This window comes from Cetorhinus maximus, chromosome 3 (assembly GCF_964194155.1).
Source record: "Cetorhinus maximus chromosome 3, sCetMax3.hap1.1, whole genome shotgun sequence".
Taxonomy (NCBI): Eukaryota; Metazoa; Chordata; class Chondrichthyes; order Lamniformes; family Cetorhinidae; genus Cetorhinus; species Cetorhinus maximus.
The window spans coordinates 112,208,816-112,223,936 of NC_135881.1; the positions used below are offsets into that span (position 1 = coordinate 112,208,816).

General features: G+C 39.3%; 1 protein-coding gene across 3 annotated transcripts in view; it reads right to left on the reverse strand.

Annotated features, from left to right (window-relative positions):
* Positions 1-14,248, reverse strand: part of etv1 (ETS variant transcription factor 1) — a 146,786-nt gene extending 132,538 nt beyond the window's left edge. The window contains exons 1-6 of one of the 3 annotated variants that reach the window (XM_078538832.1): positions 14,102-14,248; positions 12,330-12,599; positions 11,784-11,911; positions 10,795-10,882; positions 10,031-10,078; positions 1,926-1,979 (exon numbers count right to left, since the gene is read on the reverse strand). In XM_078538832.1, the coding sequence (XP_078394958.1) occupies positions 1,926-1,979; positions 10,031-10,078; positions 10,795-10,882; positions 11,784-11,840 (247 nt within the window). In that variant the 5' untranslated portion in view covers positions 11,841-11,911; positions 12,330-12,599; positions 14,102-14,248. Of the gene's footprint in view, positions 1-1,925; positions 1,980-10,030; positions 10,079-10,794; positions 10,883-11,783; positions 11,912-12,329; positions 12,895-14,101 lie in introns of those variants that run through there. The other 2 variants (XM_078538831.1, XM_078538834.1) reach the window with 2 other exon arrangements.
* Positions 14,249-15,121: the final 873 nt, after the last annotated feature.

Below are 15,121 nucleotides of genomic sequence, written 5' to 3' on the forward strand. Positions count from 1 at the left end.
AATGTGAATTATTTACAAGTGAAATTTAAATTTGACAAAACACCCGTGCCACCTTACTGCTCTCATTAAGTCTTACGTTAATGGCAATAAAGGTGGGTATGGAATTTCAGCTGTAATGCAGAGCCTCCCTGTTTGTCCAGGAGGCTCCTTAATAGTCTGCCCATACCTACTGCATTGTCAGCTGATGGCAGGTTTCACCACAGAAAAGCTTCCCCGCCGTGGAATTGCATGCGTTTCCCATGCATGCAGCCAGCACGCGTACCACTGACAAAATTCCACCCAAAGTCTTCTACACAGTGTTCTCCCTATCTTTCCTTAAAGTGCTAATTCATGCAGGGGCGCGCACACACAAAAATTTCTCCTCTGTGGCTGAGGCACAGGAATTAGATAATGCAGAAAAAAAGTTCTGATTGGATTTTCTTCCAGCAGATGTTCTTACATTGACCACCACTGTAGCCACTTGATTGTGCTTTCTTATTGCAAAAATAGATATGTTAGTGAGCACTTTGTCAACAATCAAAAAGATACTCACAGTGAACTTATGTAACAGAACCACATTAGTAAGCAGTTCAGCTTGGCTGGTAAAGGTCAGCACAGGACCTCGAATACAAAACCTCTCAAACAGCCTGTATAAAATGACAAAGCTACCCAGGCCACTGTGGGCGGAAAACACAGTCAGCTCAAATGCAAGTCCTATTTGATTTTACCATGTTGTCAGTGCTGGTAGCCATGGAATTCACCATTTTAAGTAATGCATGCAGAAATTTCACAATATCTGAAGGCCATTAACATTGGGGCTACAATGGGTGACAGCTTACTAAACTAAAAGCTCTATCAATTGAAATTAAAATTCACTGAGAGAGGAAAAAAATTTAATAATGAAAGAATGTTGTTGATGAGTAGAAAAGAGGGAAATCCCAACTTGGTTTTCACATTCAGCCCTTACTTTGGTACAAGTATAGAGCAAGAAATGACAAAAGAATAAATAGGCTTTCATACTAATGCCCTAATGCAAAATATTTTAAATGCTGAACAATTGAAAAATACATTGTCTCCATATGAATAAGGCTAAGATTGTGCTTATTTAATCAAAAAGTGTAAACTGTGAAGTATTCACAGCTATAGCTATTACTATTGATTTGATAAGTATTGCCCTCTAAGGGTTAATGTTATAAGCTTGTACTGTCTGCCAGGAGAGCACATCTTGGAGTTTAGATACTGGCCCCTCACACCCAAGTTCCTGATATGTACCTATCGTGAGTGAGGCTCTGTGCCATGAGCATCAGCATTTAAAATTATCCCTATACAGTAAAATAGTAATTTTCAAATGTTTCTGTGTGTTAGGACCCCCTAAAAATACTGGCATGTTCCCAAGAATGCTGTCCTAACTTCTGAAATATGGTGTCAGCTACTGGAAGGAAAGCATCAATCATTGCAAAAAAATGTTGAAATCTGATGACCTCAGGGGATCCCAGTTTGAAAACCTACACTGCAAAATGGTAATAGGTTGATTTATGTACATTAATCAACACTAACGTCTGTGCATTAAACTGCTGCCCAGCTTTTTCAATAGAGCATGCAATGAATTCATGTTACTGTAACGAGAGTTGGCTCGAGCTGCCAAAGCTGCATGCAATTGGTTCCCCATCTGTCTTCAGTCCAGAGAACATATGAATGACAGATCCCTCTGTGTTTAACACCTTGATCCAGTTGGTATTTCCTAGAGCTGCCTGCAGCCACAACAGCCTCATTCATAACATGAAGCCCAAGTCCCGGCTTTGCTGATGTTACACAGAAAGGGAAAGAAGACCCCACCACCGACCCCCCCACCTCCTCCACCCCCAAAAGACTATAAACCGTTATATCGTTCAAATTTAAAAACAGATTGATCAAAGAAAATCAGCTCTAAGTCATACTGTACTTACAGTTTTCAGACTGGAAATCTGGCACAAACTGTTCATCATTGTCTGGGACTTGAGCTGTTGAAAAGAAAAAGAGGAAAATGTGTGAAAATACTGAATGCTAAACAAAAGCATTTGATTTATTCCGAATTTCCGGCATTTGGTTGAAACCAGCTTTGGTTTTTCAATAATCAGCAGTATATTTGATATGGTGAGAGTCTTTCCTTCAAAAAGATCAGCAGTTAAAACTCCACCATTAAACAAAAGTCACCTTAGCAAACAAATCTAGCCATTATAGAGTTTACTCTTTTCACCTACGATAATCTTATACCATCATAAGATGAAGCATGGTGAAGGATTCAGCTTGGTGTGATTTCTGGCTTATTCTGAGGCATCAACCTACAACAGAAAAACTTGTCAAAAGTAACTTCCACTGCAAAAGGTCTTTCCAGTTGAGATTGTGATGAAGTTGGTTTTGTTTCAATGCTGGATTTTAAAAGCCCACACACTCAGTCTAAGGGACACCGAAGCTATAAACAGGGTGGGTGGAGTACAAAAACCATGACAAAACAGAAACAGAGAATAACTGCAGGGAATGATTTCCTTATTTATAATTCAAATAACAACTTTAAATATTAAGATCCAAATTACAATAAACTATAGTGAATGTATATGAGATTCCCATCCCCAACTTTAAACTTACTCCTTACATTCTTTTGTTATTTTGCACTATGCCAATTAGTTGTGATGTGGAAAATGTATCGTTTCATTTTTTTCCCCATTTTCAGGCAACCCATTCAGATTTCAGAATTGAAGCAGCAGTTGTAGGGAGGGCTCCAGTTTTTGCTGCTTTTTGAAATATTCAGTTTGGAGGATGACAGCATCACATGGTATTATGGTGGTGAGCTGGATTTTTGGTAGTGCCTCATAGATTGTTTGATATACATTGTTATTGATAATAGCACAGTGAGTAAAGTGGAAATTATATAGCCTTGGCTTTGAACCTGTGTTAACCATGGACCACTCCAGGGTAAAAATGATTAAAATATTAAGAGTTAGACCATATTCGCTGTAAAAAGGTCAAACGGCAAAATTGTTTTCGTAGCATCAACACAAACTGCACAATCTCTTCAAGGGGGTGGCTTTTGACTTTGTGTGATAATATAAACAAATGAGAGTGAATTGACAGCCCATTTTATAATGTTCCATTAAAAATTGGGAGAGATGTAGAACAGGCTACTGATTCACCGCTTACACTATCTCACAAAGTCAACATCTACTCCAAGGTGTTGTCATTATCTGCTACTATATTTTGAGCCCTCAGATGAGTTTCAGAAAACCTCTCTATCACTGCAATCCTTGTTCATGTTCCTCAAACTTCACACAGCATAACAATCCAGTCTGGTCTTCATAGTCTCTTACGTGTATAAAGATTAATGCTAATTGACAAACATTTGCTTCATTTTCTTCAGGGTGCAAATAAAGTACAAATGGGAAATGGAAAAATTGGGTCCATCCCTAAAGTTATATTTCTGGAATTTCCCAGGCTTTTGCCCACCACAATTTCAGTGGAATCCCAGGGAGATGGCATAATGACTAAAAATGCCATTTACATTGTCTCCAGAGTTCCTGCCACTTTTTCACCAAAGTTTTGGTGAGTGTCGTGGGCAATGCACAGAAACTCGGCAGCACAGTTCTTTTTCTCCTCCTAAAATCTACAAAGGAATCAATAGTGTGTGACATATGCAAATCTTTCAGACTTTCACCCTTTACATTTCTTTTATACTATTTTGGAAACATTACAGACTGTGGCGGGTAATAAAGCAATAATAAAAAAATTTATGATACAGGAGACAATTCGGCCCATCATGACTGTACTGGTTGACGAAGAGCTACCCAGCCTAATCCCGCCTTCCTGCACTACATCCATGGCCCTGTAGGTCATGCTGTTCAAGTAATGTATGCTTAGTCCTGCACAAAACATTGCATTTTGTATAAGAAATTCAGTAAGAATTAGCAAAGGGATGCTCTGAGAATGAGGCATAGTTTGGTGCCTTTGAGAAGCCTTATCATAATTTCCCATCTCCCAAATGACCCCTATTTAAATCTCCATTGTGCTCCCATGAATTGTACTAGTTTCAGTTCATCGGAACTGATATCAAAACAAGCAAGTACTGTAAAAACAGTCTGGATATATCTGTGCATATAATCAGTTCGATTCATACTCAATGCATTTTATCATGATTATGCTTTTAAACAGTATGTAGGTTTAGTTCAACACCAAAATAATGTTCAACAAATTGTGAAAGTAATACTTCATAATATGAAGATTACACACACACACACACACACACACCACAGTCTTTGCAGAGTTAACTGAAATCAGCTGGTGAAATGTTAAGGGGAGTTTTAATAGCCTCAATGCACCAAGTATGCAAATGAAAACCTACTCTTGGGCACTATCCATGAGCTTTGTGGGCATCAGGTCAAGATAGGATTTCACTTGATGATCTCTGTGGTTGAATAGCCGATGGAAATTCACTGCCAAGCTTCATAAATTAATAATAGTCAATTGAGTGAAGCATCAGGGGATGACTGCCATACATGGAACCACATCCCAGCAAAGAGGCAACAGCTGTGGAAAAGTGGATAAAATTAACGGAGAAAAAGAAAAGAAAATAGTTGAAAACTGCAGGCAAGTTTTACCAGCCTGACAATTTACTTCCTACAGTTTATTCTTGAACTTCTGGCTTTGCACTGCAGATGGAGAATCTGGGTGCACACTCTGCATGATTTTCTGACCATTTAAATTAATGTGCAACCATATTTCCGAAATGGGCTCCTGGTAAGCTGGCATTATGAAATTGTAAATTAGCCTGCTGATTTTTGCTTTGATAATATTTTTAAATTAAGAGAAAACTTGCGGGTTTTTCTTGTTTTATATCCAGTTTCTAAAACAACCTCTTTATTTCCTTTTTTTCTAAAATAAACTCAATGTGGCTGACCAGATTCTGGTACAATTATAGACCCTCAATGACAACCACAGAGCACATTAAAGTAAATGGTCCAGCTCGCTTTGGTTGATCAGCAATTTCTTAGAACTACTGGTGGGACTTTAAGTTGATGGCACAGGATACATTGTACTCGCTGAGAATATTAGTAGCATTTCAACACAAAAAGGAAAATTAGAACACTACAATAAGGGCTGAAATTAACTTTGACCTTAAAATTAAATTTGCTTACCCCTGACATTACTAGACAGAAGGAATTTTGGGCTTCAAAGTTTAAAGACGTAAAAGCTTTCTCCCCTCCGTCGGCTAAACTCCATAACGCAAGGGACTCGAAGTTGTGGGAACTAATAGGATCACAGTCACAAAAATGTAAGTGCACGATGTTCTGTCAGACAAAAGGAGCTGGTTTCTGTGATGTAAAAGTGGGGAGCCAACCTCCACATTTATACTCCATTATACAACAAAGCCCAACAGGAATAAGGCAACTGACTTCTGATTCACAGCCCAAAGCCGCTAACCCTTCTCCCTAAACAGGACCCTGGAACAAGCACAAAAATAATGTTCCTTTATCATGGGGTTAAATGATCTAAAGGCTGCACAAAATTCATATACTTTTAAGAAGCAATGGTGCTCAGTTAAAGTCAAATCCATATATATTTAGTCCATGCATTCCATCTGAACTACAACCGTGCTTCTACAGTTTATATTCAAATTTGTTGGAGAAAAAATAGAACACTTTGTCAAGAAATCAAAGCCATATTAGACAAAAACCTGTCCAACTGAACCACATTTGCTTTCTCTCTAAACTAATTCATAAAATAGTTGTACATGGTAAGTATTTGGGAGCTCAGTTTGAAGAAAGGGATAATTTCAGGCTCTGCATGCCCACTATGAGGCCAGTTTCCTGGGTCCTTGTTCGATACTGAATGCTGCGGAATGGAGGGCATTTAGAAAATTACAAACATTGGAAAACAACAAAGAACTGCCTCCACAACTCAAGCAGGAAAGGGTTAACTGAAGTCACCACCAATTGGCCTCTCCATTTAAAATAAAAACACCCAGTGTTATGAAACAGGAAATTTATACAAACAATAACCAACAGACAAATTCAAAAAAAAACGTATGAGTCATTCTTGCTGACAGTGAATAAGATAACTGACCATAACAATTACATAAGACAGCAGTAAAACTAAACCCCACCTTCCTTCAGAAAAACAATCCGGATTCTGGAGTATGTGGTCAGACCACAAGACCAACGTCACACCCTTTAGCCTGTGGAGAGGTGAGAGGCGGGGGGAGACGGGGGAGGTGGTTTAAGGGAAACTTGAACTTTCCCTGTAAACACTAATTCACTGTTTGTACTTACATTCAAAAACAAAATGCTGAAATTCATTAGCATATGTAGTAACTTTCATAGCTTCGGGCTTACAATGATTTTCCATCACACACTTAATAAGCTGATGTTCTGTAGTACTGTTATTTCAATACTACCTGTTAGCAGAGCAGAACCAGGGTAAACTAATTGGAGAAAAATGCAGCAATGCTACCTGTTGGGAGCTATCGTTAACCTGTGCAACAGTATAATTCTCAGAAGTGGTTGTTCTGTTAATGATAGACTGCTCAAGAGCCAAACACATGGCCTAGTTTGCAACTGAAGCCTCAACCATTGTTTGAATTTAGCTACTCTTTACAGGTGTATTTTACCATCTCTTGGCAAGGTATGATTCCCATCTGGCAGAAGAAAAAAACTTTTGCTTTAAGTTCACACATTTTGGTATATTTTTTGCGTTGAAGGTGGTCGTTATCAATGCTGGCAAGTGGGATGGTATCCAATTTCTGGCATCCAGCATCTGACTACCAAGTCAGGAGTAACATCGGTCAGATTAATAGCAAAGCTCTTTCTATGCTACATCACCATGCGCCTTAACCACAACTTAGAAGAATGCTTCTGTAACACCAATGCATTTTTTATTTCCATTTTCCGCACTAGCCACATGATGGGGCATGATGAACAATTTAATACCAATCTATGCCAAATTATAGGAACATAGTGCCGTGGGCATCAATTCAACAAAACTTCAATTCCTCTAAATCTCTCGGAGCCAGAATTGCCATTGTGCCAGTCTGGTCTCTATTCAAGTCGAGGTCCTGCAGATGTAAGTCAACTATGTTAGGCAAAGTTTCTAATCAAAAAATACAAATCACAAAAAGAAATCAAGGAAAAGAAAACTTGAGTTGGGTATTAAGTATGTATTCTGGGCAGCTGATCAACTATGGGATAGATCACATGGCAACAAGGTTGGGCACCTCTGATTCAAGAAAAACTGTAGGAAGACAAGGGGCATGGATATCGGGTTTAAAAAACGCACTTAACACAAAAAGTGTTTAGAAGTAACCGAGTCTGCCTCCATTCTCGCTCTGTTACCTGTCAGAAACCAAACAATGGAACGGATAATGTCAAAACTCATGACAGAACCAAAAACATTGCCGGATGCTCAGACACAAACTAGACACCCTGAGAAGTGGCTCCTTACAGACTGCATAACCTCAACATTCATCTACCTACACAGATATTTCTAATGCGTCCACACTAATACCTTGAAATAACATGCTAATCACTGTACAACAGAACGGAAACAACTGAGATTATTTTCATATATCAAAGTGGAAAAATGTTGCACATGTTTATTTTTTGACCATGTTATTTTTAGGACTGTTCAAAATGCCTTGCCCGATCTCACTTTGGTTACTTTCTATCTGTTTTCAGTACACCCAGTCCCCAGTCATCCTTTCAATGTTTACCAACTTCAACTGCAGTGCAAACAATGCAATGGTAACAAAGGCTAACACTGCTGATCACAAGGGCGATATCCAGCACTAGGGCTACTTTGCAAATCTGCTAAAAGGACAACGGAATTGTGAAACATTCGATTCTATCAAAATCGGCAATCATCATTTAGATCGGGTTATCGAGGCAAATTGTAACTCGCAAAATAGTTGGCAAAGTGAAAATCAGCGTTACAGCACAGCTTTGTTATGTCAACAAAATCATTTCTGTCTCAACAACCCATGTATTTAATACTACCCACACACACTGAGACGACTGCTGGTAATATGAACTACCCTCTCCCCGAACCTTGATTATTCGCAGTTAAAAAGGCCAATATTATTAGAGTTTAGAATGCAGTTAGTGTTCACCCGACATTGCGCTTAAATCTGGGGCAGAAAAATAAACAGGAAGAATAAAGGCCGTCTTCTGTACAATAGCAACACGGTCCATGATATTCATGAACTTCATTCAACGTTGGAACCATTCAAACTGTTTAACCCCGAATTAATGGCACACTGAAATGTGCTTTCGGTCCACAGACAGTAGCAGAAAAATGATTACATACACGATTAACTATTAATATATCCAAGTAGATGCTTTGTGAACATCTTATTGCATGTTGCATGACTATCATACAATTTTACTTACTGGTACTACACAGAACATGTTTTCAGTAAACTTAACGCATCTTCCAGTCCATGAACCAAAAGTAACATTTTCATTTAGATGAAGTTGGCTTTTTAAGTATCTGAGGCACTTTTAAATACCTGGTCATGCCACACAGCCCAATGAAAAGGCTGGAAAATGTCTATTCCTCCTCTCCTTTTGGCGCTCAGTTAAATCAGGGTATTCAAATGTTATTCAACGTCTTAAAAGGTACTCAGAATGTTTGCAGAAGAACTCAGTAAAAATAATGAATTTCCTTTAAGGACATTCTTATTCAAAGTTGACAGGAAACAATTATTTTCCTAATAGGTTCCTATAGCCACAATAGCCACAACATCTAATGGGAAAAAGATAGGGCTGCAACTCAGCAAAGTAGGTTTTGGAGAGATTAGGAAATGGATGAAGGTAAATATTTCACTTTGTCAAATTGTCAAAACAGGCTTTTTAAAACAAAATTGCTGCCTAATACTAGTTTTCTCCCAGTCACTGCTGCAACTGTTAATCCTTTTCATCCAAATATATTTACAATAATGCCAATGAATTGCATTCCACTTGGTGCCCAGACAGTCAGATTAGGATCAGACTTTAGCAGTTGCAATGATAAAACCAGGATCATTTGGAACTGCAAAAGGTCAACAAAACTGAGGCACGTTTATATAAGCATTTTCTGAGGCTTACTGAAGCATCATTATTATTTAATACTGGTAAATAAAAATTATGATCACAGGACGAGAGCAGTTAAATAGAAATGTATTCACGTTCTATGTCTCATTTGGGGTTCTTTTGCATTAATTATTTTAATTTAAAGAATAAAACTATCTCATTATAAATACTTCTTTTAACCAATTTCTAAATCGCACTGAAATTATCCTTTAAGCCAACTGATGCAGTTTAAAACTAACAATAATTATTTGAAACACGTTTTGGCACTAATTATATAGCTTAGTTATATTAATAAAAGTGGTTTTAAAATATATGCAACTTAAAGTTATAGGTCTCAAAATCACCCAATTATTTAGAATTTTGCCATATCTTTAAGATAAATATGAGATTTAAAATATGCCAGCTACAAACCTAAACTTCTGTGCTGTGAGCAAGCTGGATAAAAGACACTTGCACTCAAATCCTGAAGCATCCCGTCGCGATGAATCGAGGAATATAAACACTTTTTGCCATCAGAAAACAACACCTAAAGAACATCAAAGCTCGTTTTTTGGCACCATCGGAGCTCAGATGTAGCCTAGTGTCTTAATAATTCACGTTTAAAAAAGTCTCCTGCAGCAATGAAGATTGATCAAGTAAAATCATCGCCAGTCAAAACTAAATGGTGCTTTCAAACTTAAGTCTAGCTGTCTGGGCGGCTGCAGATCTTCCCCCAAAAGCAGATGTGATTGTAAACTGGAAGCAATTTCTCCTGGTAATCTGTGATGACACTGGGAAGATCAGCCCCGAGTTCCCCAAGGCAGACTAATCACAGTCTATAATGTATGCATGACACATGAGGTGGCTCTTTTAGAGCTCAATTAATTGGGCTTCACGTTAGGAACGCAACTTTTAGGCGTCGCAATTGTTTTCTTTTCTACATTTTTATTCTCTCTCCCAGGGCTGTGAGAGTTCCTTACCTTCTGCGAGCCAGGTTTCCTGCAGCTGGCTCAAATCCTGAAAAAGTTCTGCAGAGACAGGAGAAGAAAGAGAAAAAAAAAATCAAAACATTGCTGCGGATTGAATAGTGATTTTTTTAACCCTGAAATCAACAGTTCAGATCAGCCGAAAATGCGTGAAACACTTGCGTTAACATTCAACGTCCTGCATGCAGTACTCCATATACTCGGATGGGAGTTTTAACCAGCAATATTGATCAGATCTAAATCTCATGCAGTGGCTTGTTAAAGTTTTCCCTTTCTAGAACATGCCCAGACACAAAAAGACAGTTTTTTTTTACCGTGATCGTTTCTTTAGCCGAAATCAGCCAGAAAATATTAATTGCTACAAGAGCAAATTAAACGGCCAGAGGTCTGTTTGACTAATTCAATTATTTTATACATTATGCACAATCTCTGTAGATTAGGGAGGATTGCCAATCACAAAAACACGGAGTTATGTGGCAGATTGTATAAATATCTCAAAATTCAGCACACAACCGGAAATGAATGTTAAGCAGGGCTGTGTTTAAGATCTGTGCCCAAAGTTACTGAATATATGAACTGTGCCCTACATTTGATGGTAAGATATGAGACGAATGTACAAACCCTTAACTACAAATACTAGTGGCAGAGGAAACGTCAAAAGGTATTGGAGGCATTTTTGATCAAGAGAAAAACAAACGCTGGGCGAGTGGAAGACAGAGTAGGCGAAATAGAGCATATTTCATTATGAAGAAAGTTACCTTCCGAATCTTGAGCTAAGTCTGTGTCAATGAATTTTCTTTTTCTTTCACTTGTTGTCCTTTCACTACATTTCCCTCCATGCGGTTTCTACAGAAGACAAAATGTTTGTTAAAATGTGGAGGCGCACAACCTGCTACTTGGAAGTACATACATCGCACATTTCTTAGGGTAAGTCCCGGTTCTCAAAACACCCTTTACAACTTGCTATCAAATAATTAGGGCCAGTTAGCCAGTGTGTGGACTTTGAGAACTTAAGGTATATTTTTTTTTAAGTGAAAACTTGATCCTAGATTATCACCGTGAATTTATTTTACCCCTTTGAACCATTTATGACAAACCTGTGCATTCGTTTGCATCGAGCAATGGTGCGTGCGAATATGACAAGGATTCCAAAACTATTAGAGATATTATTAAAATATAAATAGGCAGAAAAGGACGGGATTAGCTGGAAAATTGATGCTTTTGTGGAAATGTGCCATGTTGTAGACAATGAAATAGCATGAGTGGTGAACAAGGGGCAATGTCGCATCTCTGAATTAATCAGGAGTAAAGTACGTTTCCTCTGCTAGTATTTGCAACAGGAGCCTGCGTGCACTGTGAGATGTTGGTCCCTGACTTTTGAGAACCTTCTGCTTACTTAAGCAGTGTTGCATTATTTGTCATAGTGGTGGCATTTTATAGCCTGGTTGAGTTGTGGTATAAGTTTTGTACTTGACATGTACTTCCCCCAACCCTGTTGGAGGAAAGTGCAAAGTCAGGAATATTGGGGGGGTGGGGGGGAGGTGGTGAAGTGGGTTACAGTCAAATCAAACATCGCCTTGTTCAAAAAAATCTCAGTTTCCTTTCAGTCCTACTCGTGGTTTTGTTACCAACGTTAAATGAATTGCAGCTGAGTTTATGGCGATGTCGTTCATAAAACAGCAATATGTTTTTTTTAAATCGCTTCCGCTCGCCAAGTTCTTACTAATCCACTTGTCAGTTCACTTACAGGAGTTATCATGTAAGGCACTTGCTGATCGTAGTATCTGTCCATTCCGCAGCTCATCGCAAACTCTTAGCTCGTCTTATTCTTCAGCATTTAGATGGAGAGACGGTGCCTTGATGGACTCGATCAGCCTACAACGATAGAAGATGGCCAAAGAAAAATCTTGAATGGACCGCCTGAACTTGCATATCTAATTAGCCTTCAGCGCCCCATTCACAAAAAAAACTCAAGACGACCGCCCCAACCTGTTCCAGAGAGATAGCGATCATCCTGCAAACATGCACAAACTGCTGGGGGAAGAACACAAAACTGATCCTAGCCTTGGTACTTCGGACTTATCAGTGCGTATGCATTCGCATCGATATAAAGGATGTGTAAACCTGGGAAACACACAGTAAACTGCTAATGGCGATCATCGTGGAATTCCCAAATGTTTTCCTTATATGCAGATAACGGGACTATATGGAGAGCGTTTTATTATCATTATTATCTCTGTAACGCTGATCACGCAATGCTCTAGAGGCTTGCAAAAGTTGAACAGGGTCTCACCTGAATGGGTGCAGAGCGATCGCCTATAAATATTCCCGTCAGATTTGGTAAATAGCATGAATTAGTTGATGTAGAGTCCTTTCAAGGCAGCCCAGACCTATGATTGTGCTCAATTCACTCGTTTTTCCTTTGCTTCTCCTCCAGGGGCCTCCAGTGTTTTCTAATGGATCTTTCTCATTGGTTGTCTGTCTGTTTCATCGGCTCCAATTTCTAGCTGTCAATCACTCACTCCTCGACTTGATTAAAGATACAGGCTTGCTTTCCCTAGGACTAACGCAGGTTAGAATGCAATTATCCTAACAACCGGGGGAAGAGGGGTTAAATCAGTTAGCACACTGCATCTAATTCTAAACATCACATTTCTGAGAAAGATACGGACCCACGACATTTAAAACAAGTTTCGGAGACACATTATAGGCTACCCAGAGCTACCCAACACAAGGTCATTATTATCAAAATGTAATTCAGTGTTAATAATCCAGAGAAACGTGCACTTTTTTTCTCTCTTGCGAGTCCGGAGCAGATGTAAGACCGAACAAATACTCCTTGCAAAACAATATTGATCCTTTATTCAAATTGGCCCTGCCTACCTAAAGCTTGCCGTGCGGTGCGGTGTAATTCAGCACATCGCATGGAAGGGCCACATGCGAACCAAACATGATTTTTAAAAACTATGTTAATTATGCGGCGAACTAACATAAAAGACTGGAACATTTCTGATCTTCCCAGATCGCGTTTAATGTTCGTCGGAGTCGGGGGAAAAAAAATCCCGGGCAACAGTGACGCATCCTGCAAAAGCTGCAGATGTTTTATTTTTAAATATGTAATTGGGTTTTTTTTTAGAAAATGCAAAGTTCTCGTGTGCTCAAAACTTGCAGGTGGAAATCTTACGGCAAAAAAAAAACAGAATGTTGCTTTAAGAAAGAACGTGAGTTAAAAGTTTTGTGGTTGAGCTTTTTTAACTTCCTAAAATGTCCCCGTCTCTTCCCCACTGTTTCTTTAATATAATCTGTGAAACAGTTTTCAAGCTGTCTAATCAGGCAGGAAGAATGGTTACCGCAGCAACGAGGGGAGGGGGTTGGGGGGGGAGAGGCTGGGTGGCGCTTTGTGCATGACCAAGCTCAATTTGCATGGCTTTGCTGAGCTAACCAATGGTGCAGACTGCTTTTCAGTTGACTGATGTGTTTATTCATAGAGCAACAGTTTCCCTCCAGGCGAAAGAGTGTGAGAGAAAAAGAGAGAAAGAAATAAGAAACTATTCAAAGTTGAAGGGGAAGGCGAATTTATTTCGCATATAAAAATAAAATAGCCAGCACATCTTGACAGCAAAGAGGTCGTGGTGCCGGGACATTCATTCACAAAAAAAAAGTCTTTAAATGTAGAGCCAAGCGAGGGATAAAGACCGAGAGGGGGGAGGGAGAGTTCATTCACAAAAAAAAGGTCAAATTCACAGAGATCAGCGAGAGACCAAGGGGAAGGAGGAGTTCATTCAGAAAACAAATCCCAAAGTTTAACTGAGGGAGGGGGGGAGGGAGAGTTCATTCACAAAAAAAGTGAAATCCTATCCGGGGACAAAAGAGAGAACAAGCACAAAGCAAAAGTTACAGTCAAAGCTTGTGAGTAAAATGGAAGAAAATAAGAACATATAACAAAGATAAAGAGTCAACTCTCAAAAAAAAATGAGAATAGGAAATGTGTTTCTACACGTTAAAACACAGATTCACGGAAAGGAAAGTTTGTCAACAAAAAGAATAAAACAAACTTATCCAAACCTTTATATTCCATTTGCTCAGCAGAACTTACATACGATGTATAAAATACAGCCGAAATGTAGTTTTTCATTCGCCTCCCCCACCCCCCTCACTTGTACTGTAAACATCATTAGCAACTGCACAGTATTGTCAGCGTTTCCAACCCCCGACGGCACAGCGCATGTGCGAGCAAGGGACCCAGCTGATTTTTGGCTCACGAAAGTTTCCCCATAGGCTCCATTGTTCCCCTCTCCTGTTCGTGCGCATGTTTCAGCACATGTATGGTCGAGGGTGAGTCACCGTGGCTGATGGGGTGACTTCAGTGAGCCACATATCAGCTGTTTTCCAGGCTCTGCACCAAGTAGACGGTTGGTATTTCTGGATTGTCATTGCCTGTCTATGAGTCTACGCCTACACAATCACTGGTGCACAGAATCTGCTTACATCTTCAATTTAAGTCAAAATCAGTTGTCATGGCTCAATGATTTGCAACCTAATTACATACTTCATTATGGCAATACTTGAAAGAAAATTCTATATGATTATGAAGCAATAGTTCAATACGGACCAACCCCCACTTACCAGAAAGAAAACAATGGCGCTTCATATGCTCCTTTTGTAGGTCCAAGCTGTTTCCAAGCTCTTTGGTTATTTATGTTTTTCAGTGTAGTCATGTGTTCATCTTTGCTATATTTTCTGCTTGAGATTTAAAACAGATAGATCAGACCCTCCAAATTAAAAGCAGTTATGATTTGTATATTGGAGGAGGTGCCTCATGAAACAACTTGTGCTGGCCAGTGTCTAGTCAGTTGGTCAGTAAGTAAATTACACAAGTCAATCTTCCACTTTTCACATTGACAGTCAACTCACATATTGGGCAGGTCCACAGTTCCTTCGCATATGGTTCCAACTTTACCGACGCAGAGCACCAGCCCAGTCTGCTGTAAGCAGAAACACTTACAAGCATAGGTTCCTACCTCCAGGGTACAGATCCAATTAGTGCAGGAGGTACACAAAGAGGGAAGAGTGGGACTTGCCTGG